This window comes from Falco punctatus (assembly GCF_963210335.1).
Source record: "Falco punctatus genome assembly, chromosome: 9".
Classification (NCBI taxonomy): Eukaryota; Metazoa; Chordata; class Aves; order Falconiformes; family Falconidae; genus Falco; species Falco punctatus.
The window spans coordinates 38,663,538-38,687,881 of NC_137589.1; the positions used below are offsets into that span (position 1 = coordinate 38,663,538).

At 46.2% G+C, this 24,344-nt stretch overlaps 1 protein-coding gene across 2 annotated transcripts in view; it reads left to right on the forward strand.

Moving 5' to 3' along the window:
* The window catches only part of CAMK2G (calcium/calmodulin dependent protein kinase II gamma), a 164,893-nt gene that overhangs the window by 125,479 nt on the left and 15,070 nt on the right, over positions 1-24,344 (forward strand). The window contains exons 10-14 of one of the 2 annotated variants that reach the window (XM_080401228.1): positions 1,852-1,935; positions 2,598-2,640; positions 10,191-10,231; positions 18,973-19,005; positions 22,880-22,948. In XM_080401228.1, coding sequence (XP_080257354.1) covers positions 1,852-1,935; positions 2,598-2,640; positions 10,191-10,231; positions 18,973-19,005; positions 22,880-22,948 — 270 coding nt within the window. The remainder of the gene's footprint in view (positions 1-1,851; positions 1,936-2,597; positions 2,641-10,190; positions 10,232-18,972; positions 19,006-22,879; positions 22,949-24,344) is intronic. The other variant, XM_080401229.1, reaches the window with a different exon arrangement.

Below are 24,344 nucleotides of genomic sequence, written 5' to 3' on the forward strand. Positions count from 1 at the left end.
GATTATTTTGTTCTTTATCTCTACTTCAGTTCATGGCATTGCATCTTTGCAATGTTGGAACATTTCTGCTGTGCTGCAGCTTAACTGGCTGGAAACTTGAAATCAGTGCAATATCCTTTTGCTCTTGTGTGTGTGTAGTTGCTGACTTGCTGGACCCCACACATTTTTCATCTTTTGCAAAGTTGACAAGGAAATCCCAGAATGCAGCTAGGAGCGGGCATGGGGAGGGCAGCAATGGTGTACTTATATCCTTAGTTCTACCTAAGTCTAACCAGATGCTCTTGTAATACCATAGCATACTTCTGCTTTCTAGGATATGTCTAGTGTGTTCCTTTGCTCCTTTGTTCTTGAGAATTAGTAATTTAAACTTACTTATGTGAACATCTGTGTAACAGGAGTGTGGTGTCTGCTGTAAAGTGATGCAAGTTCCTTGGAAGTCAAAACTTCACGCTAGCTGAGAGTTTGCATCTGGTTTTGGTTTTTTTCTCTATGCATGCTTGTAATCAATAGCAGTTCCTGTACATTTAACTTTTGTCCCAATGCCTGTAACCAAAGCTGTATGTATTACGATAGCTTGCTCCCTGTGGCAACATAATATGGAACAACCCAAGAGAGGCTTTTGCTCTCTGAGTTATGGGGAGTTCAATTTCACTTCGCAGCCATTTCAGCCTTTCACCCAACCTGCCTTCTGCTGGGTCTGTTGTTTCCATTTGCTCGGCAGTCTCTCAGTATGCAACATAACATTTTCTTTCCGGAGATGTGTTACTCCTATGAAGTAAATGTGGTAGGAAATCTTAAAAGTTTTATCAGGGACACTGAGCTTCTTAGCATCACTGAGCTCCTGAATTACGTGTCCTGACTCTTGTAAGCCCACATTGGATGACTGGACATCACTGTCACTCCCAAAGAGGCTGGATGAACAGTGACCATCAAAGGTGTCAGAGGACAGTTTAGCTGTGTTCTCCCTTCACACTGCCATGTGTACTGTAGCAGGTGACCAGCTTTGACAACAGGATCAAAGCAGAGGCTTCCCATGAAGCTAGCTGAATGTGAGCACAGGTTACAGTTCTTCTGGGTATTACAGATTTTTTTCCAAGGGGGAGAAAGGTGGTGGAGGGTCTGTATGCACTGCTCTGCCAAGTTAGTAATTCACCCACTGTCCTTGTCAAGGCAAATAAGGCTTGTGGCTCTATGCAAGAGCAACAGCTACTTTGGCATTAGTCTGTGGTTTCCTCATGCGCTCTCAATGACTGGCAACACTTCTGGAAAGTTGTCTTTTTGCAGCTGATGGGATCCCAGTCTACTGTGGGTGACAGGTGTGCATCACTGGCTAAAGGTTATGCAAAACCTCTAATGTAACAAAACAGTTATGTAAAACTGATGCAAAGGTGCCAGGGCCTCTGCTAGTCAAGCACTTGCATTGAGGGAGTTGCTATGTCCAGGAAGGCTACTGCTCACTGGTGTTCACTTACTGCTTGGAATTTCCCCTTAGAGCTGTAACTAATGCAACTCAGATCTTTTCCGTAGCGCCTCTAACTCAGGCCCCTACAAGTATGCTTGTTCATCTGACTTCGTTTTCTTACGGTCCTGATCCATTTGTGTGCTTGAGAGACAGGGAGCATTGATACGCCCCTGCAGCTCAGTCATACTGTTTCTTGGGCACAGTCCTGTAGCTGTCAACCTTGATTTAATGTCTGCTATGTTGGGAAAGTCTGAAATTGTGAACAGGTTGCAGTGTTTCACAGCCATGCAGTGGTGAGAGCTTGGCCATGTCCATTTGCATGTCACAGTTGTGTGCGAGTGGGTTTGGTTAGGGGATGTTCTTGATGGTTTGCCATTCCTGTTTTTCAGCAACGATCCACTGTCGCTTCAATGATGCACAGGCAGGAGACTGTGGAATGCTTGAGAAAGTTCAATGCTAGAAGGAAGCTAAAAGTAAGTATATGTTAGTTTCTTAGTTTGCCTTAAGTTTGTTTTTTAATGATCTGAATTTGAGGTTAATGTTTCCTTAAGAACAATATTTTTTTATGATTAGCTCACTAATGTTAGTGAGGTACCTTACGTGGTCCTGCACACGGGTACTAAAGCAGCGTGTTGAGGAGCTGGGTAGTTTCGTTCTCCAAAGCTGTAAGTTTCCCATGCCTCTTCTGCTACCTTATCACCCCTTCTAGTTTCTGCAAGAGAGTCGAAATGGAGCAACTAATTCTTAAATCCTGGGGGTTTTAGTTCTGATCCCTCTCAGCCTCCCAGTAATAGTGTATCGGTTGCCTGCAGCCCGGGCCAAGCCTCTGGCCTGTGCGCGAGCAGCTCTCTGCTGCTGGGGAGCTGGGAAGCAGCTCTAACTCCTGGTGCCATTTCAGATTCCCTGGCATACCCTGCAGGTCTTTAGCTGCCACTCCAGAAGGGCAGGACTCCGAGTGGTCCTGTGTCAGGTCCAGCAGCCACATGTGGGAATCCTGGATGCGCTACCACTTTGCAGGGTGGAACTGGGATGCCGCTGCTTTGGCAGCTGGCACGCTGTGCTCTGCGCGGGTCAGCCCAGCTCCTTTCTGAAGTGAGTGACACTGCCTGTTACCCTTGCTTTCTCTTCCCCACAGGGTGCAATCCTCACAACGATGCTCGTGTCTCGAAATTTTTCAGGTAAGTTCTCACTGTTCCCATCCCTTCCTTGGTTTTGTCTTGTGTGAGCGAGTCGGGGGATATTTTAACCATTTCGGGGTTGAGTAGGAGGGGAGGAGACATTCTCAATTTATCATGGAATAGCGGTGGTCGCTTCGCTGTGGCTGGTGACTGGTGTGAAGTAGTAAGTAATTTGTTCAGAGAGGAGCACATGGCGCTGTAGTCTGGTACAAACCAGTAATGAAGTCAGCTGCCACAATCCTCTCATGATATTTTGTTATCAGATTATTTTTGGAAAATTCTGTCTGGCATTTGTTAGCTTTCCCATCTGAAACCAGGAGTCAAGAACTCTTACGAGGTAGCAGTGATTCCTTTAGACCTGAGGCAGGGACAGAGGACAGGTAGTAATATTGGTGAGAATAGGGACAGGAGCTCCTCGGGTATTGTATTACTTTGACTCATCAAAAATGGGTCTGAAGCATCTAGCTATTAGAGCCTTCCTTGGAGTCTCAGAAGTGGTTTTCATCCTTTTAAGCTTAATAACTGGTAGCCTGGCTCCCACCCAACTGCATTACGTAGTGCACTTACTGAAAATGCAAATCTCGGCATGCAAATCAGTGCTTTTTGGAAGATGATTGTCTTGGCTCAGCACATCTAGGTGATGCAGTCTTATCTGTGTTCATTTCCATTTGGGTGGAAAACCTCTATTTGCAAGTGCTTTTGGTTTATGGGATTGTTTGCTTTCTTTGCCCTCTTTGCCATTTCTCTTTTCTCTTTTAAAAAGGGCAGTCATTGAATGTGTGAGTCGGATATATTTTTTATTACACCTGACTACAGTTACTTTCAAGTGCAAGTCTGCTGTATGGGTTATAGGCGATGATGAATGAAATGGAAGTGTATTAATTTCATCTGGCCATTTACTGATGGTGGATACCAATACTTACATTCTGGGTCATGTTACAATAACCTCCTAATTGGAATGAAAACCGCCATGAAACGATAATCCCAGCATTCACAGTGCGCGTTCATGCATACATTCTTCTGTGAAATGAAGGCAGCGTTTTTAACCAGCTGTATGGTGATTTAAAAAAAATAAAATTAAAGGATGTGAAATCAAGCTACAGTTAAGAGACAACCCTCAGCAACTTCAGAACGTTTTTTCCTCGATTCTTGCTTTCAGGTGGACCTGTGCCAATATGTCAGGACTTCTTGTGGCTACAGCAATTTCTCTTTACCGCATTTCTGGTAGTTTGGCCTTAAAGGGACACTATTTTTCTCCATTGTTCCAGGATTGTGCTATTACAGGACTTAAAAATTATACATTCTTTTCTGAGGCCGGTTCTGAAATAACAGTTTGAGGAACCGTGGCACAACAGCAGAGCTTCTGCCTGACTGTATGAGACTTCACGTTTTCTTGGGCTTTCTGCTGGTGTGAACCATTTTCGATCTATTCACACAATTCTGAAATAGTCAGGGTTTTCATTTTTCTAAAACAGCAGTTTTAGATTCATTTTTAGACTGCAAATGTTGTCACTTGTAATGAAGCTGCAGAAGTGCTTGGGTAAGAAGATCTCCTGTGGCCCAGATTTCACGTACATGAAATGCCTGAGAGAAGGGTTCTCCTTAATGGTGTGTGACCTACACATCCACTTATTCCCGGAGCTAGTATCAAGGAGGAAAAGGCTTGCTCTGCTCATTCTTCTCTGTCTCAAGGGCTGAAGCTGCTGGATCCACTTCAGTTAACAGCTGAAGAGAAGGAAATCCTAGGTGGCCCGCAGTGAGTGCAGGGCTCTCAGTGACACTGGGTTCTGCTTTGAGTTTAAGCTGTGATCCCAGGTAATGAGACCCTCTAAAAAGATGTCCAGAAAGAAACAGTGTTAATTTAGATGCAAAGCATTTATAGCCTCTGTGGATAGTAGCAATTCCTAATATTTTGATGCGTTTTGAAAGTGGGGGGATAAGCTACCCTTGTTTTCTTTGCAGGACTCTGTAAAATGAGCTTGACTTTCTTATTGTTGTTATTTTCTAATTTACTTAAGTTTTTTAATTGCTGCCGTTGAAATACCTAAATCTGCTGGAATTGAAGAATAAGTCATGCTAACTGGAAGTAAAAAGTTAGAAAGTCCATGTGGGAGCTTTGGGTAGAGCTCAGACTTCTTCTGTCTTGACAGGTCATCTAACTACACTTGAAAAGTTCAGAAATAGCACTCGTTTCTTTCCCTAAAGGCCTTCAGGGATTTTTTTTCTCTAATTGGGTGACAGTGTTTTGTGGGCCTCTGAAAAGTCCCATTCCCAGCAGACAGGGAACTAGATTTATGAAGAGAGAAGCTTCCTCCTGTCTGTGGGTGAGATCTTTTTAAGAGCTGCTGCACAGATGTTTTGAAGCAAGAGGAAGATGAAGGCTTATGTGACCTCAGTATCAATTAATTAGGCGCGATAGTACTATCTGCAGGAAATATGAGAAGACTTATTTAATCCTGTTGTCATTACCATCTTCTCTGTCATGCATTTTGTAATGTGGAGTTCCCTTATTCAGCAGTGTGGGTTTAGCTTGGGCAGATGGTATGCTCGGAGTCTGAGCAGTACTCTTGTCTTTCTCCATCAGAATATCTTACTTTTTACAAGGCAAAAAAAAAAGTTTCTGTTCATTTGTGAGTAATCTGTTGCTTGCTAGTTGCCTTTTGCCTCAGGTCAGTTCCTAAAGATGAAGGAGTTTGATCTGGCTCCTTTCCCTGCTTACGGTATATTCAACAATTTAATGTTGGCTGTTTGTGGTTCTTTTGCAAAGGTTGTGTCTGGGGTTAGCTGTAGGCTAGCTGTTAAAAGCAGATATGGTTGCCCTCCTTTCAGCATGAGTCAGGAAGTTGAGACCCGTTATAATAAGGGGGTTGTAGCTGCTGTCCACACTCTGGTAGGTATTCACTCAGCTGTGAGAGAGAGCATTGCAATCTGAACTTTGCTGTGGGATCTTTGGAGTTACACCACAGTAGAGACAGGATGATGTGGGTGCTCACTTGTGGCTCTTGATGTTCAGGCGGTCCAAGCAAACACTGATCTGATCTGCATTCACTTACAGAAGTACAGTCAGGTAAATGAATTGATTAAGTCATATGCAAGAAACACCTAAATCACCTTCCAAGAAGGAAATGTAAATTTATTACTGGGAGAAAAGTTGGCAGGGTTTTCAGAGATTCCTACTAGCTGCAGTATTTAAAGGCTCCTGGACTCATTTATGTAGATAAAACTGCTATAAACTGAGTGAAAGGATGGATAAAATTGGCTTTCATCTTAGCAACAGCCATTTTCACAAAGTGCTCAGAAGTGGCTTTTGTCCATAAGTTAATTTTTATGCAAGACTTATAAGTAGACTACATGAAATTGTGACGCTGTTTTCCAAGCTGGATTGCAGCTGTGAATTTGGGGAGCTGTTGCTCAGCAAGCTTTCCCACTCTATGAAATTCCCATTTCTCAAGTGGCTCAGCACAAGTTCTGTGTGCTACCCTGTGTTCAAACACATCCTAAGGCAGGTAATTAAGCTTTATGCCTGAAACTTCTCTCTTTAACTGATGCTGAGCTTTTTTCGTGGGAATTGTCACTGCTTGCTCAAGTCAGTTCTGTGAGGGAGCTGTTATGGCAGCTTGTGGCTACAGCTGGAATGCCTTGGTCCTCTACAGACCCTTATTAACTCTTTGATGTGCGGTTTGGGGGTTTTAACTGGATAGGTGAGGTTGAGACAGGCTGGAGACAGATCCTGGGAGCAGAGTGTGTTCTGCGTATGTAAAGAAGGGCTGAATATGCCTGTGCATCTTTGGTGTAACCTGTACAGAGGCGTTTCTGAGCCGATTAAAGGTAGGTTGTCTTTGTGTTGGTCTCTCACTTAGTGCATAGTGTTCCTGTGCAGTTGCTACTGCAACAAGTTCCCATAGCAAGTCACTGGAGAATCTCAGAGAAGGGAGAATGCTGAGAGAAACCAAAGTGTGGGCAGGGAACACAAGGCAACAGCTCCCCTCTGCTCTGTTCAAATGGCCACTGCTAGAGTGACTTATGTCTAAACAGCCATTGTGGCAGAGTTCAGCATCAGTCTTTGCTCTACCTTGTCCCTAATAAATAGAATTTCTTGACATTACACTGTGTTCGTGGGCATTGTTTGTAATAGTAGCCAACGGTGCCTTTTTGTGGCTATATAATGACCGTTGGTTGGCTTGTGGTGGGCCCCAGAAGTGACATCGAGTTGAGAATTAGGTTAATCTGTTTTTCTTTGAGCTGAGAATATGAGGATGACAAGCCACAACTCTATGTCATTGGTAATTCTGGATTGGTACGATTAAGGTTTTTATTTTAATAATCAAGTCTCAGCAAAGTCCAAAATTCTTCATGGTGTAAATGCTTGTGTTTAGAAGCCAGACCTTGGCTTGTCTGTTGGACTAGCATCATCAGTTAATCAGGCTTAGTAAAAGCAACCTGAGTGTTACCCCTGCATTGCAAAAGATCCTCTCTGGAAGCTTAACCGAGTCGAGATACATTACTGAGGTTGGAGAGCCAGGAGAGGGCAAGCCCAGGGCAGGCTGGGCGGAGGGCTGCTCACTCTGGAAGGGGAGAAGTGGGGCTGGCAGGGCGGGAGGCATTATCCATGGCTGTGTTTGGAGTGGATATTTCAGTTCCTCTTGGAAATTGCCTCCTCCACCGCCTCTCCCTGGCTCTGGTACATCCAGAGTGTCTAGTGTTTATTGCTGATGAGTTCAGCATTAGGGATTTGTGTTTCTGCCAGGAGTGTGGTCCAGAGCCCAGGCTGTTTCCTATGGAAGCCAAAACAGAAATGTGGGAAGAGGGAGTGGTATATGAGGTGTGTGCAGGAGAGCCCTTTCGTATCTCTCTTCAGATTAATTGGAGGGTGTCTTCCTAATCCAGGAACAGAACTGTTCTTTTAAGTTACTGAGTTAGCAGCATTTGCCTTTGTATTGCTTCATTATCGAGGAACTCTTAACTGCATTGAGAAGAGGGAATTTAATCCCTTTAATACGTAGAGGAAGTGGGAAGGATGGTGAAAATGAATACTACTGTCTCATGGCTGGAAAACCGCAGAGCATGAGTACAAGGCCATTTCTTGAACAGTAAAGGATCTGCTTTTGTGTGTCCTTGGATTTCCCCCCTCCTGCTGTCTCTTTGCTGAGCTCCATGTTGGATGGTGCTGCCTGTCTTCTCATATGATGATGATTCTTAAGGGAAGTCTTGTCTGTTGGTTGCTGCAGAATTTCCACCTGCATCCCGTTTAATTTCAGTTTCATAACATGTTCAGGTTGATCTGTGGGTGGATCTGCATGCCTCCCTTTTGTTTGAGGTGTCGGCAGTCATCTTTGCATGTGAACACGTTTCATGGGCTCTCCAGTTGTCCTTGCGAACCCCGGGATGATGCATGCACTAAATACAGCACAGAGCGAGTTTCCCTCTGCGGCGCTAGGATGCTGGCAGGCTGGCAGGAGAAGCGTGCGGTGCAGGGGTGCAAGCAGGGAGGGGGGCCAGATGGGCAGGCTGCGCTGGGGACACTGGGTCAGCTGGGCTGGGCTGCACAGAGTGAGTCTCAGCTGAATTTGCTTTAGCACCATGGGACGTGATTTTAGCTGTTTTCTGTCCATAAAGCTAAATAATGTGTGGTTCTGAGGGAACTGCAGAAAGTGTGAAAAATGGTGCTTCCCAGCTTGTTTCTGGGTCATTCTCGGGACATATGGTGGTACTGTTGCCTTTCTCTCATGGTTTTTCTCTTTACTTCAAGGATGTCCCATTTGTGAAAATTAAATTGCAGAACCCCTTACTCCTCCTCAAGTGTCGTGAGGCTGTTATAGTTTCTTGTTTTCAGCAGTTGTTGCGTGAGATGCCTTGGTGTATGTGTGGTATAAATGCTGGACTCCTTTTGACCCCATGGTTGCCTTGTTCTTCTCACTTGCATGTGGAATCACGCTGCTCCTCGCCATGCCGCGAAAGTGGCAAGAACTTATCTGTTAGACTGAGTTTTGCAATGCTGTAGTAAATGTCTGGTCAGCAAAGAAACTGTTGCAGGGCAGATGAGTTGCTTGGGTCACTTTGCCCACCTTCACGTGTGCATGTTGGGGCACTGTGATTTGTTTAACATGTCATATTCAGAAAAACTCTGCGTAGGGTTCTTCCTGTGTTCTTGGATGGTTTCTGAGAGCAAGAATGAAGACAAAACCCTGATCTAGCTTTATACTCGCATTAGGAAGACCAATTCAGAGATTAAGTAATAAATTTAAATGGGAATACACCTCTTTGTTGTGAGGAGATGCTGCAGTCATTTGCACTAGCTAATTTTGTCTAGTTAATCTGTATCTGTAGGGTCATGTGGTAAAGAAGGCAGGGTGGAAAATGCTTTTGACATGAAACTTGAACTTTCTTGGATATTACAAAAATATCTTTGCCTGACGTTGCTGCTTCTAGAGACAGACCGAGCACTTTGTGCGTGAGTTGGTCGGCACGTCTTTGGGAGCGAAGCATTTCAACAGCCACGTGAGCGTTCTCTTAGGATTTGCTTTTTCTCTAGGCCTCATCTTTGCTGGACCTAAAATTCAGGTCAGGTACCCAAACCCATGTTTCCCAGCAGCTGCTTAGGAGCGGCATATCAGCGTGTTAGTCCAGCAGGTCTCTAACACTGTTTGCAGCGATTGAAACAACTTGCCTGCTCATGAAGAATGTATTCAGCTGTAGTTAGTTTGTATCTGTTAAGGCTGTAGCTGGGGTCTTGCTTGTTGATATTCATTCTCAACATACCAGATCCCAGTAATAGATGGAGCTGCTCCGTCGCAGTCCCAAGCGTGCCTTCCACCAGGCAGTTGTTGTGGGCTCCCAATCTAGCATTATCATGCTCCCGCTTCCCTTGCTAGTGCCAGTTGTTCAAGTTGAGCACAGCAGAGCATCTTTATCTTTCAGTGGGGAAATTCAGCCTCATTTCTGTCTCTCTTCTCACTCTCTCTTTTTAAAAAAATGATTGTCGGATGCTGCCTTTTGCACTTTTCCAGTCTCTTCCTTTCAGCTGTCCAGGTGTTTCCCCAGAGGAACGGTGAATAGCAGCAATGAGGAGGCCTCTGCATTATCAGTGCCCCCTTTATAAGCAAAGTCTGCGATGTGAATGGCTGCACTTGAGGGTAAAGCCTTTATCCTGTTGCAAGGGTATCTGGCAGATTCCTTTAGCTTTTCCTCCTGTAACTGCTGGCACTTCTGGATGGAGTCACAGTGTGTGAGTGGACATTTGAAATAGAGGAGCTCTAAAGTCACATTTCAGACTTGGTCTTCCTGAGATGGTGAAAATGGGAGTATTTTTGCCTAAGTAAGTGAACAGTAAATAGGACAGGTGACCCTCTGCTATCAGGATGAATCTGATGAGTGACTCAGCTTGTTTACCAGGTCTCTTCCTTCCAGAGAGGAATTAGCAGGGCGGTTGTCCTTCTGAAGTCCCATCCATTTTTAAGGGAAGTGGGGGTGGGGGCGGGGGGGGAGAGAGAGAGAGAGAGAATAAATAGTCTTGAAACCAAAATCTGACCTACTTCTGCTTCTTTCCGTAGCTGCCAAAAGCCTGCTGAACAAGAAGTCAGATGGAGTGAAGGTAAGTTCTTGCTTTCCCATTTCACTCTCTCTCCCACCACCTGAACAGAAGGCAGCCGCTTTCTCTGGTGCCTGTCCCCTTCCAGGGTAAAACCACAGCCCTGTCTTGCAGCTGAGATTGTTATGTTCAGTGTATCATTATGGGGCCCTGGGTGGGATCTTAGATGTTCCTTACATGCACCTTCTACATCACACAACCAGCTAAGTGCACTATTGTACCAGCAAGATTTCATTTTCCCCTTCCTCTGAAGTATGGAGCACTGGTCAATGCTGTGGATTAGAAAGACCAAGGACTTGCTCATGTGTGACACATACCTCTGCCTAGTCTGTTCGGTTTAGTGCAGAATGCTTCTGAGTACTGGAATTGCACAGAGCGGTTGTCAGTGACTGCTGATACCTGGCAGCCCCCATGGGAATCTCTTTGTCTCCCTCCTTGGGCAGATGCTGAAGGTTGAGCTGGGAAGAGGGGTGGGGAAGGAGGAGCCTCCAGATGTTCATGTTGGGACAGAATGGAAGCGAAGTCTTGTGTTAGTTTGGTCCACACCCCTGAGGGACCAGCACTCTCCTGTTCCTTTCTGAGGGAAATTATTTTTCCCCACTTCCACTTCAGTCTTTGTGTGTGTGGTCATCCTTTAGCTCTGGAGGTCAGGCAGGCCATCCCCAAGGCGGGGTGGTGTTGCAGGTAGGACCCCTTTGCCATCTGGTACTGGAGGAGAGATACCTATGGGCTACAGCACTGTCTTCCCCTAGCTGTTCCAAAGGATAACTGCTCCCCATCTGGGAAAGTAGGGTTTGTTTTATTTGCTTGCATTTCCATTTGAAGTCCAAATCTTTTGCCACAGCTATTAGGCAGGATAGCTCATCTGGTTTTGCATTGCAGACCGTCTTTGTTCTCCCATGCTGGGCGCTGACAGGCACACTGCAGGGCCAGCACACTTGTTCTCTCCTGCTTTCTTAGCCCTTTCCCATTGTCATAAGGCTGTTTCCAGAAGGCTCAAAATACAGGCAGTCTGCTGGGAAAAGAGGTGTTTTCAGAGGAGTCGTGTTTATTTTGGGGACTGCTCTAGTAAAACCTCCGTTCCTGCAGTTCTGCCCTAATGACACCCAAGTCTTTGGGTTTTTTTGACAAAAATTCTATGTGGCACTGCTCTTCCACTGCCCTAGGATTCATTCTTATATTTGAAGTGTGCCTGCAAGGGTGAGCTTTTGCACCTTTGCACATGCCTGCCTCTTGTACAGACATGCCTTGAACACATGCAGACTAACACAGCAAGCGTGTTTGAGTTGTCGCATCGATTGCTGTGGAAAACATTACAGTAAAATCCCAGCAGAATAAGAGCGGACGATCCCAGATGTTGTGAACTGAGAACCAAGAGATACTTGCTTCAAAATCCCAATGTGGCAGAGGAGAAGCAACTGGAAAAGCAGCAGATAACAACATGCCTACCTAGATTTTGTCACCTACCTAGAAAAAAACGGCTTTCTTCTCGGGACTCTTGGTTTCCAGCAACCTCTCAGGGAGTGCTACAGCTTGGATAAAAATCTTCCAGAAATGGACAGATGAAGTGTACGCAGGTTTTGAGGCACAGCTTCCTGGCCGTGTAGTACAGGTAGGAGACCTGTATATTAAAGACTTCCAGCTCCATAGAAAGCTTGTGGTGCTTGGTTCATTGAGAACACGGTGAAGAGGGTAAAGCTGGATTTGCTTCTCTAGCTGATTTTAAGTATTCTTCAACTCTTTGCTGTATATGTTGTTCCTGATATATTTAACTGAATACTTGTGATATAGGGGAAGGTAGATGGGACAGCATAGCATTCTCTGTACATGGTTAATGAGTTTGTCCTCTGGAACCTCTTCTGCGTGATGCTGGAGGCCTGCAGTCAAGGCTCGGCATGCAACTTCCTTGGCCCTGAGTGTCAGAGCAGTCTTGCTCTGCAGCATGAGCCCGAGCTGTGTCCACAAGGGGTGTCACACACTTTCAGTCTGGGCTGAGGGTCCTCAGAAGAGTGCTTTAAGCTTCCCATTTTCCTGAAGCAGCATCTGTCTTCAGGTGTGGCTTTTGAGTCCTCATTTCTATAAGCTTTAAAACTCAGAAAGATATATAATAAGAGAGAGATATTATTATTGTTTTTAAAACGTATCTGTTTCTTCTTAAAGCTGGTGTTTTGAGTAACCCTCTTGCTCCATAACACAGACTTTTAAAAGTACAGGTTGCTTCCCCCCATTGCTAAGTTTGGACAAGGTGGAGAACAGGTAGTGGTCTTCTGTATTTGTAGTACATCCTTAAGACTTCTGTTGTAGCATATTTGTGGTTACATGCTTATCTCCTTCTCTACCCCTACTGTCTACGTATACGGTGGCTGCTTCCCGTTAGTCACCCCATGGAAGTGTAGCCTTTTACCACTATTTGCTTGGTGGAGCAGCACTGGCACACGTGGCTGCTGCGCAGCCGTCTCTGTGCTGGTCACTGGTTGATGGCCCCACCGTTGTGACCGACCTGCTTTTCATGGATTGTTCCTTACGCAGGAAACTTGTAGTTTTAGCCCCTCTGATTTTTCTCATCCTAGATAGTTCTGACAAGTAACTTGTGTCCATGACTGGTTGAGAGCATCTGGTCTTGTATTACTTGCAGCAGACTATGATTTTCTGCCCATTGCCATAGTGCAAAACACAGATACCATGACTTGAACACCAAATGGATTTTCAGCTTTGTGGTATCCTTTTCGCTCCTGCTTTCTATATCAATAATTTTACATCAATTGTAGGTTTAGAACAAGCATTGCATGCTGTATTTTTAACTGTGGCTTGCTGCTGACCACATGCCACATGGTTAGGCTTTTTCTCATGTTCCCAGGTATAGAGACTCCTGGTTTGTTTGGTGGTTGGGGTTTCTTAAAACCTTCTTGGAAATTAGTTCCTTGTGGAGATATGTTTCAGTCTCTTCGCTGGCTTTATCTGGCCCAGGGTGACCATGCTCCATGTGTATTGCCACATATATCTGCACAGCAGATCAGAATGGAAAGAGTATTTCTTCCACTATCTGATGATAATGCTTGAGCAAAAAATAATGGCTTTAAGCCCATCAAGAAAAAAACATCAACAGTTTGTCTTAATTTACTTTCTGTTCAAGGTAACTTTCCCATTCTTTTGGCTGGTATTCAGAGCTGCCTGTGCGAGAATCCTGCATTATTTGATAAATACAGTAGAATTCCTATTACATAGTATTAGGCAAGTTTGAGTGAGGTCTATACATCTTTCTTAGGCTTTATTCCTGAGAACTCCATGAGAATGTGTGTTGGTGAATATCTGATGCAAGATGCAGCACGTTGTTGCTGATTTAGCATAAATGAGAGAGGAATGATATATTAACCATATGTGGTGATACGAGCATCTAGGTGAGTCGTGCCGAGCTGATATGTAAGAAAAAACCCCACAAATTTTGTTTCTTTAGGAACTGGCTTTAATCCTTTGCTGAAGGAAGCCTGACGCGCTAAAGCAATGGGGATGCGAGTGTTTTACTTGCATCAGACCATTTTGGAAGGGGTGGGAGGAAGCTTAAATCAGGAGGGGAGGACAGGAAGGACATGGGTTTTATTCCAACGTAGGTGTGTCCGTGCTGGTATTTTGATTAATGGTTATTTTGATGAATTTCCATGTGTGTGACCCTCTCCTCTAGCAAATTCCTTTCCAAAATCTATTTGAAGCATTCCTGGTTTTCATTTTGCACTGCTGCTTCTATTTCAAGTACTAATTCTGCTAATTGGTAGATATTTCATCAGCTTGGCACTTGAGAACTTTTCCATTATCTTAAATAATGAATGATTTAAACTGCCTTGAATCTTAAATTGTCCCTGCTCACCAAACCTTTGGTAGCGCTGCACTCACTTTCTTCAGGCAGAATTTGGATCCAAGCTGATGGAGTAGCAACAAGGAAGGCCCAGGTTTTATCCCCAAGGAACATGCTTTTCTGCTTTCAAATCCAGAAAGTGAGGCTAGAAGATACTGGGTGACGAATTGCAGAGCCATGTAACATACCACATATCTTCTGGCCACCACTGTAGGTCCCAGGTATTATTTTCTTTAAGATTCTAAATGTATGAGCAACATTGCGCAGCTGCAATTTTAAATTTTACTTTAGATAGTTGTCATGTCAAATCTACTCGCTTTCTTGTTCCCCTTTCTGCCTGTCATCCGGACTTGCCGTCCAGTGCCAGGTGAGGGAGGGGTTAAGGAATGGGCTGGGGCAGACACCTGGGTGAAGATTAAGGACACTTTATGCTGAATGTCCTTTCTCTGACCTTGTCAGGGTCTGGGCTCCCTGTAGTTAGTGTTACAAGTCCTACTGTTGATTACTTTTTTTTTTTTGTCTCTGGGCAGCACTTTAAACTAGTCATGTTCCCTTTTTTCCCCAAAGGGGAGTTCCCCTTCCTACTGGTGTGAGAGGATGTGTTTCCAATTCTAGCAGGGCCTGTCAGATCCATCTTAATAATCAGAATCTGTTAATGAACAAAAGTGCTATTTTTAGTTTAGTATGTAATTGTAGGTACTTAAAAATTAGTTCATCTATAAGCTTTTCGTTAGTTTCTTCTTTGCTTTGAGGTTGTTTGGGGTTTTTTTCTGAGCACTTTGGTTTGTGATTAGGGGATACAAAATAGTATCAATAATGTTTTTCAGGCCCAGTGTAACACTCTGTGTAAATAGTAACTTGTGAAGGATGCTTTAGGTTGCAGGAGATTTTAACAGCATTTACTTGCAGTGCTGTGCAAAATTTGTTGATTTTCTACCTTGTCTCTCTGCTGCATGCACACTGGTTTCTTTCCAAGTAAAAGCAGAATATTGTAGCTGAAAGAGTAAAAATCCAAATTTTTGGTGTGACAAGGTTAAATGTAAAACCTGCCCTTCACCTTATGTAACTGCAAAGAGGCACCAACTACCATTTTTTCTGCCATCTGTAAGGAATATTGTGGTGGGTGTACATTTCATGCCTGGTGGGTACACACTTGCCCTGCCCTTTGCCCAGTACGCGGGGAGGGCAGGATGCTCCGTAAGCTGGCCCGACTGCTGAGGAGGCAGTCTGGGAAAGCGTGCCTTAGAGAGGGCACAGCCACAAGGTGAACCAACAGGGCATCATTAGAAAAATCTGCAAGGGTCTGGAAATCGGTGAGGGTCAAGTAACATCCACACAGTCACCAACAGGAGTCAATGCTCCTGTTTCTGTAGCTGGAGTTTTAATGATCTTAAAGCCATACCGTTTAAAGATCATTCTGGTGAAGCTAAATGAGGAGAACACAAGTTCAGCTGAACAGCACGGTTTTATGCTGAACTGTTTTATGCAAGATGCTTGGGGAGTGCTTCAGATCAAGTGCTGACATCCAGTAACACATTCTACCCATCTTTGATGCATTCACTTTTTTCACTGCATTGTTGTAATGCCTGGAAACTCTAACTGAGATCAAGGGTCCAGCGTGCTTAGCACTGTAGCAACGCCTAAGCATAAAATCCCTGCCTCTTAGCTTACAATTTAAATAGACAAGCTGACAAAGGGCAAGAGAGAAGACGGATTGACAAAGACAAAACGATTTGCTCAGCATCACACAAAAGGACTAAAGCAGAAGTAGAAATAGGACCTCAAATCTGCTAGTTCAGGCTGCCTTTCATTGATCTGCTTTGAGCTTAACATTTTTTTTCCTACCTTAAGTCCTGAAATGACTATACTCTCTGTAGGGGTATGAGTTGCAGCAAGCATGATACTTTAACGTAATTATACTGTCAGTATCAAACTGGGCAAGAACTACATGTAGAAGATGGAAAAGCAAAATGCTGTTGTAAAAAGATAGCCATGTTAAGCATGCGGAACTCTGAGTGGGACCTTGCCTGGAATCACTGTGCCTCCTATCGCATCTTCTAGCACGTGTTGTATTTTCTACAGGTGCTCAGAATGATTTGCACTTGCCATCCCTAGCATTGCTTCTGTGCTGAAGGGACAGTGATTCTTCAGGTTGTCTTCTGTCACCCGTTGGCTTCTCTTTATTTTACCTTAAGCAAGCATCTTCCTTAAGTTTCACTGTAGAGAATCTGCTCCTCTTTTGAGATGAACACCTGAATTTCTTACACACACAGAAATAAAATTTTAACAAACATACATCTCTGGGTTTGAGAGGAAAATGTTGTCCATACTGCTTTGGGAGGATGTTTTGTCACTCAGATGTAGGGAAATCCTTAAAGCGATTGGTGAGGTACTTTACCATAGGCTCTGTGTCTGCCTTTAACAATTTTTTGCATTCCCTGGGGCACCTCTGCATGGCCTGTGTTATGCTGTGTTATGGAAGGGAAAGAGAACTCTATCTTACAAACTTCTGTTACCTTCCTTACTGTGCTAAGTTGCAGTCACATTACAAGAAGAATAAAAAGTTTTGTTCAGCTAGTCACCTTGGGGAGGTGCCACAGACAGCTCTACTGCAGCTGTTACGGGGGAGATTGGAAGACTGATCTGGTTTTAGTAATTTCCTTGTGTATGTTTTGACCTAATAAGTTTTGATGCTTTACCACTTGCTGCTGGTGCCTCATGTTGGCATTATCCAGCCTGTCTTGAGCTGTAATAGTACTTTCATGCTCTGGTCTTCAGACGGACCTCACTCCCCACCCCTTTCATACTGCCTAGCCAGCTTTTCTCCCCCCTGTTAGTATAGTATCCAGTAATAATGTGCTTTCTGGGATTTCCATGATACATCATGCCATGTTAATAGACCAATGCTGTTTTAAATTTAGATGGTACTCTAATTAAATCCTGATCTGCAGAGGATTCTGTTTCCTCCTGTGCCAGTGTTACTTGTGCCTCTGCTATTGGAGGGTGATTGTTTTCTGTGTGGCTTGGTTGACTCTTATATTGAACCTTTTGCTTGTGTCTCCACATTTTCTGTCCCTTTTCTCGTTTCTGTAACTCATTGGAAATCTCTATGAACTTATGAGACTGCCCTCCTTAGAGATAAGTTTCCCTGCAGTATCCATACAGCCTGTCTGTCTCCTGCAACTTACAGTTTACATTAAAAATAAGAACTGCAGTTTTGGAGCAGTTTCTCGGCTGGTGTGTCTTTCCAGTTCTCCTAGTTAAAAATGCCCTGTTGTTAACTGGACATAAGGATTCCTCTGGGTTGTTGGTGATCTAACCAACATGCACTGGTAGCACATCCTATTTTAGCTCTAGCTTGAGGAAAAGCCTGTGGAGAAGCTAAGTTGTCCTAAGTGAAGGTGAGCGGAATCACAGGTTTGTAAGCAGGGAGTGGGAAGCCCTGTGTTGTGCCTCCATGGTGTGGGAGAGTCACGAGCCAAATGCTGAACAGATCAGTGTTCAGAGGCTGTCCGTGCTGGAATTAAAGGTCAGATGAGGCAGAAGCTTTGCTAGCTTGAGTCTGTTTGGGCAGTGTCTGTATGATTGCAGGACGTATGGTGTGATGAGGGATGTGGTTCTGGGTGCGAGGGGAACGTGGGCATTTCTGCTCTTGAAGACGTGCCAGTCTGTACGCGTGCTTGAGCTCTGATGTGGGGATAGCAGGAATGAAGGCAACGTTCAGGATGAAAGCTGCAAAGGCTCAGTAAGTGTGTGAATGGGGAGGTACAACTCCATGGCCTGTCCTGAGTTCAAGGGCTGCCCCAGAGGTGGGCCATGGAGTGCAGGAGTCCAGACCTGCATAGCTGAGCCCAAGCCATCGTGGGGTTTGGCTGGGACGTGCTGTCCTACACTACTCTGCGGGCTAGGCTCTGTAGTAAACAGCAGAGAAATAGCCTAGATAGTACCAAAGGAGAAGGGCAGGTGGAATATGTATGTGGAGGCAGCGGGAGGAAAGGGTAGCATTGTCATGCTGAAAGGCCTGCCAGGCTCGGCCCGGACAGTATGGCACTAAGGGTGTAGTGAGAGCAGAGAAATGCATGCTGAGCCTGGTTTACTGGAGAGTGCAGTCTTTGGTGTGAAGGTGTCTTTGAAGATGACAGAAGATGCCTTTGAAGAACAGCAGAGTCCAAGAAGGTCAGGTAGTATCTGAGCATTGCCCCCTGTTTGTTCTCCTCCCAGTATTTGAGAGCACAAGGTGTTCTGGCTGTTGAGTGCCTCTGTCTTTCTTGCCTTTCCTCTATGTCTGAGTGTGGGTGCACCTTGCCTCTCCAGTCAGCCCCAGATTCTGTTTGAGGGAGCCTTTCTCTTCCTCCTGCTGTGCACAGAAGTTCCCTCGTCTTCTGTTAGCCCTTGGGGATGCCCTTCCTGTCGTGCCCTCCTCCCTACCCTCTGGGTGCAGTTGCAATCACGCCTCTGCTTCCTCCAAACGCGAACACACGGGGGGTTGCCACCTGCCCCTTCAGTGCGGCTGGGGAAGCTGCACGGTGTTGTGAGGTGGGCGAGCACAGAGAGGCACCCCCTTGCATCCCACATCTTGTGTCTATGTATTCCTCTCTCTTCTCCTCTCCTTATAGCAGTGTGTGGGGCACCTATGTTCTAACCTCAGTGTTTGAGTGGATGGGGGTCTTCAGCCCTGCCCTTTCCCCTGGTGTGTAGCCGTGTTCTTTAACGGTGACATCTCTCTGCACCTTCTGGCGTGTCTGTGCATTTCTGCTGCTGCCTGTACCTGCCCCAAGGGGAGCATTATTGGCAGGGGGGCCCTTGCTGGCACACTAATATGTGAATAGTTTCTGTGCTTTTCTTCTCATCTCCTCTCTTCCCTTCTCTTTCCCTCTCTCAATGGTGTGTCCAGAAAAGGAAGTCGAGCTCCAGTGTGCATTTGATGGTGAGCACCTCCCGTAAGCTGCCTGCGATTCGTGCGTCCGCCATTCTCATGCCATGCACGCTCGGCTTGTGCTCATCACCCTACATAGCATGTCTGTGCAGGGGGGCGGGTGGCAGGGGGGGATCATCGTGCACTGAAAGGTCCATGTCCTCACTAAAAGGGCCCTGTGGTCGTCTGGCCCCCGGTCAGTCGTACAGTTCCCGTTTTACGCAGAAAATCAACTGCTGGCAATGCAGTTTGACCTTGTCTGCTCTGAGTGTGAAACGAAAAAGGCAGAGGTTCTCCTGGGCTCAGCAGAGCAGGTGCGTGCCTTGCCTGGACATGGGGCTTTGTCATTCTGTTGCAGAGGTGCCAAAAAGAGGAGCAGGTGCTTTGCCTGGTGTTGGTGCCGTCATCCTTGATGGGAGCCCTGCAGTGTAGAACAAACTGGGAGTCGCTCCAAATGTGGCAGAGACTGATGGGGCTCCACTGTTCAGATGAAATGTGTGGGCACAGCACCGCCGGGCAGCTCAGAGCTGCCGGTCACTTCTTTTTTTAGCATACTTACTGAAAAGGTTTGTCAGAGCCTTTATAATCCAAAACTTCCTTTTGTCCTGATCTCGTTTATGTATCCCAGCATGACCAAATACCCAGTAACTGCCTCCCCTGTCCTGTTCCTTTCCTTTTTTCATCCATCCAGATGTTTGACATCCATAGAATTTGCCAGAAAAGTAGTCAAATCCACTCTCAAGGGAGCAAAGAGAAAATTGGCCAGTGCCATATTGTAAGGAGGCGTACACAGCCAGTTAGATGATGCCTTTGTCTCTGACACTGAGATATGAACACTAACTAAAGTGCAAAAATGAGTTACGGCATTATCTCCTTTACACAGAAAAAGAACAGAAAATATTTCTCCCCTGTTGCAGGTGGGAACGGGCATATTATAGTACTGAGAAAGCAGAATAATTTGCTTCTGCAATACTGTCTGGAAGATACTTCTCCTCTTCCTCCTTCAATGACAGCTTAAAACTGTGTACACACAAAGGAGTAATCCCAAAGTACTGCTCGGAAAGTCTGGTACGAGGAACTGACTTCTCACCAGCCCTGCCATTATGGAACATCAGGGCTGGAGTTGGTTGTGCCCTTCTTGCCCTTGTTTTCTGCCCACTGCCAGCAATTCTTAAATCCCCTCTGCATGTTGTTTTAAAGCAGCTGGGATATGTAAACCTGGTGTCGGCCTCAGAAAACATGGAAGCAGTGAAGGCAGCTAAATAACCAGAGACAGCCTATGTGTTGGTACTTATTTTCTGTTAGCTGGCTAGAAATGTGGGTCCCTAGCGATATGATCACTGGGCTGTTTTCTTTCTCTTGCACCTTCTGTGTTGTTTGTGCCTGTCTGTCTGTCTCATGTCCAGCTCAGGAAGCGCTGCCAACTGCTGTGCCAAAACTAATCGTGTTACACAAATTTTAAGAAGGGCCTGGCACCTTTTTAGGTGAATCGGCCTCTTTTCACTTGAGCTGTGCTGCTGTGAATTCCCAGGATCATAGCCTACCCAGTGACAGTGATGTTGGCTGGCAGGCGGAGGGGTGAGAGTTGGCTGTGCCGCCTGGGGCTCTGGGCAGGGCAGGCCGGTCTTTCCCAGGGAAGGGCAGTCAGTTAGGTGGCCACGAGACACGAGTGTGCGTGGGAAGCTCAGTATGTTGGTTACCTCCATCTGAGAAAGGGCTGTGAAAAGTCCTTAGGGCTGAGCATCTGCCTCTTACTTCCTTAGGACTGTCCTGGAGTAAAATGCGATGTGATTCTGGACTGGCAAATGTCACACTTGGTGTTTTTCAGCCCGTTGGCTGGGGAAGAGGGTGATGGATGAATGGGTGTTCAGTGCAGCCTGGAGGGTAGGCTGTGTGCTTTGGGTGGGTGTGGGATTGTGCTTTGTAAGGCAACATGCCACACTGAACAAGCTGTTGTCCACTTTTTTCCAGAACAGTGGCTTCCTGGATGGTGTTTTTGGGGTGTTTTCTTTCCCGTTTGGCCTCAGTTATAAAGCCTTTAAAAAAAAAGTATTTTTGTATAGGTTCTTTCACGCTAACTTTATCTTGTTATCCCAGTGGGCTGTACTCCTCTCACTGGAAGAGGTTTGGAAGGTAGAACTCTGCATTAGGATCGCGCTGTTGCTGCAGAAGTATGGGAGCCTTGATGCTGTGTGGAGGGTGGACCCAGGTGTTGCCAGAAGTTTGGTTTGTGTTTGTGCCACAAAATAGCTTGGGATTCATTTTTCAGGTTGATCTGCTCCTGTCTTACAGCCACAGCGGCCTGTCATCTCTTCTGCCTGGAAGCACGTGCAGGAATCAAAGCTCTTGGAAGGCCAAAGTCTTAGGACAGGGGATGTATAGGAAGAGGCAGTGCAATAAAGAGTAACTTGTGAAGTGTTTCTCCTTTCTTAGCTTTGGGCACGGGTGTGTCATGCTCGATTTTTATTTTTCCCATGGATTTTTAAAAAATTCATTTTAGCCTTTCTCTTCTACTTCCTTCCCTCTCCACCTGCCCCATCTTCCTCTCCTGTTTCTCTTTCCCTCTCCAAAAGGGGCAGCTAAGCCAAGGTGTGATGCTTGTGAAGAACATCTGAAGTGTTAGTAGGTGTGTGTGAAGTCTCAGCCTCATAGGATCTGTCTCTGGCTGACATAACTAAACCCTTGGCAGACGTTTTCCAGCTCAGCATTTGACTTCTGCATTCCCTGTGGTGGTTGCCAGGTGATGAGGGCCTGATGTTTTGCGGTGTGAGTTTGCCCTGCCCGAGAATGGTGGAATGGAGAGCAGCTGCAAGGAGCTGGCAGCGTGGTGAGCTGCCGTCCGGTACCCTCACCTGTAAGCCCAGGAGGGTGAGCGAGGCTCCTGCGGTGCTGATGTGGTCGTTGTTGCTGGTGTCCGGCAGCAGGAGAGCTATATACCTGGTGTGGGGGTTACATGGCAACATAACTGTGGCCTAATTCTCCAACAACTGACTGGATTTGTGGGCTAGGAGCTGTATAGTAGTGGGCACAGGTTTGGCTTCCTACAAACATAGGCTTTGCCCGCTCCTTACGTACGTGGTTCAACGGGACGTTTCTTTGCAGCAAGCTGGTGACTGCCTCGCTGTTGTGCTGTGTGAATGCAGGAAACGGCAATTTTATTCTTCTATCACAGCTACAAGAGAGACTGAAGAGGGGAAAGATGAAAAACCACTGGGCACCAGCCAGAGGACTTGCTGCTGGGGCAACTACATGGCCTTTTCCTTGCGTCCCATCCCTTTCCGTATTTTGCTCCTGGAGTCTCTTTGTTCAGGTCACAGCAGGGACACTGCCCGCCATAGCTCACCTTTTCTCTACCTTCTCAAGGGCTGACCACACTTTTTCTTGCATCAGTAGATTCCCTGGGACACTCAGCATCATCACATACCTAGGACTGTTCCTGTACACTTTGGAACTCCTCAGGCACGACACCCTTTGCCCCCTGTTTAGAGACTGTACCATGGCTAGAGTGTGTGTCTCACTTCTGCAGTCTCTTTCGGGACTGCTGCCATCTCTCATTCTTCTTCACCAAATACTTCTGTTGGTGCTCGCTGCAGGATTCTCCCCATCCCTTTGGTCTACTGCTGCCTTTTTCCCTTCTGTTTCCCTTTCTTGTAGCAGCCCGTGCACTTTTGGGTTTATGGTACATCCCTTACAACATCTGTTGCCTCTGAGGGAAGGGCGATGTCCAGCAGCACGGGCAGCATTCCTTCTTCCTCCCTCTTCTTGGTGACCGAGCCTGTGGGGAGGGGAGGGTCTGAGGAGATGGTTGGGGTTGAAGCAATACTGTCATTTTCTTGCTGCCTCTGCTCCCCAGCAGGGAAACTAAACCCGTGTTTTTCTGTCTCAGCCACAGAGCAACAACAAAACCAGTGCAGTAAGCACTGCAAAAGAAACACCCCCAGTGCAGACGTCCATGGTATCTTCCCCAACTGCTATTTTTTTTTTCCTGTTTGGTTTAATTTTGATTCTGTCCTCTCCCCTTCTCTCCTCCCCACCCCGTCCTGAGTGCTGCTTGTGCTGCTCTGTTTTAGCTTGTGTTTTGGCTTCGTTCTGTCTGTGTCCCTGTGCTGCTGTGGGGCCTGATCACAGCCTCACAGGCTTTGGGGTGGGGGTGCTGAGCGGAGCTGTGGTTGGATGTGGGGATCGTGGCTTGCCTGGACTTCCCCGTGTGCCATCCCTCTATAGTTCTCTGTGTCCCGTTCAACTGTTCCTGCTGGCTTTGGGGAGGCTGGTTTGGAGGAAGAGTGTGGCAAGCTCCATCCACTCTCCAACACTCAGGAAAATGGAGGATGGACTTCAGGACAGCACAGAAGAAAGGGCAGGCAAAAGGGTTTTTAGAGGAATCTTTTGATGGCCCGTTTGGCCTGCTTAGTGTTGTGGTTGATCCCCTGCAGCTCGCTGACTCGTGGGGCTCGCATTTTCTGTTTGGGCTGCGTGCAGTGGGCTTCATAGGGTGCCCTGTGCCTATTAGGTTTAACGGCACAGCTCGGTGTCATCTGCCTCAGTACGCTTGCTTGGAACGTCAGGCATCAGTGTGAGGGGTGATGGTGGCGGATGGGTGAGTGTACGTCACTGCACCACTCGGTCCCTGGTGCCCTGGCAGAGCCACCCTGCAAGGGCGACAGCAGAAGGATCCTGAAGTCTTGTCCCGGTAATGAAGGGATGAGTGCAGGAGCTAGTTAGCACCCGTAGCCTGGTTAGCTGCTCTTTGTTGTGTGTCTCTGGAGAGTTGGATTTGGCATTTTTTCAGGGTGGGAGGGTGAGGTTTGATGTGTGTTCTGGGGACACTTCATAATTTTCTGCTTTCCCTTCATGGCTTTGTTCATGATTGTTTTGATACTGAGGGAGCCGTTCTAAATTATTGATTGTTGTTGCTATTGAAATTGGATCTCATTTTGGAGACTTTTAGAAAAACTTGCCTTTTTTCGCTGCTCGGTTCCCTTAGCAACTCCTCTCTGAGCGGTACCGAAGTGGCCTGGTTTACCCCCTTTTTATTATGGAAATTATGAATGTCCCTTTTTTAGGGTAAAATACCCAGCAAACTTTCCAAAACACTGGGAGACAAAGGCCCCAGCCCACTATTAACCTTTCCTCCCCCCTCCCTCTTCTGAAGCATCTCCCGATGAGGATGCTGCGGAGGGGTCTTTACTTCATGAACTGCTGCAGCGGGTGAAGACTGGCTGCTCGGTTGCCATCTGGTGTTTGTGCCAGCCAGGTTCACGGGAAGCAAATTGGGAATTAGGGGCAATTGCAGGGAAGCTGGGGGCTTTGTCTCCTTGCGACTGCAGCTTTTAGTGCAGCCTCTCTCTTCA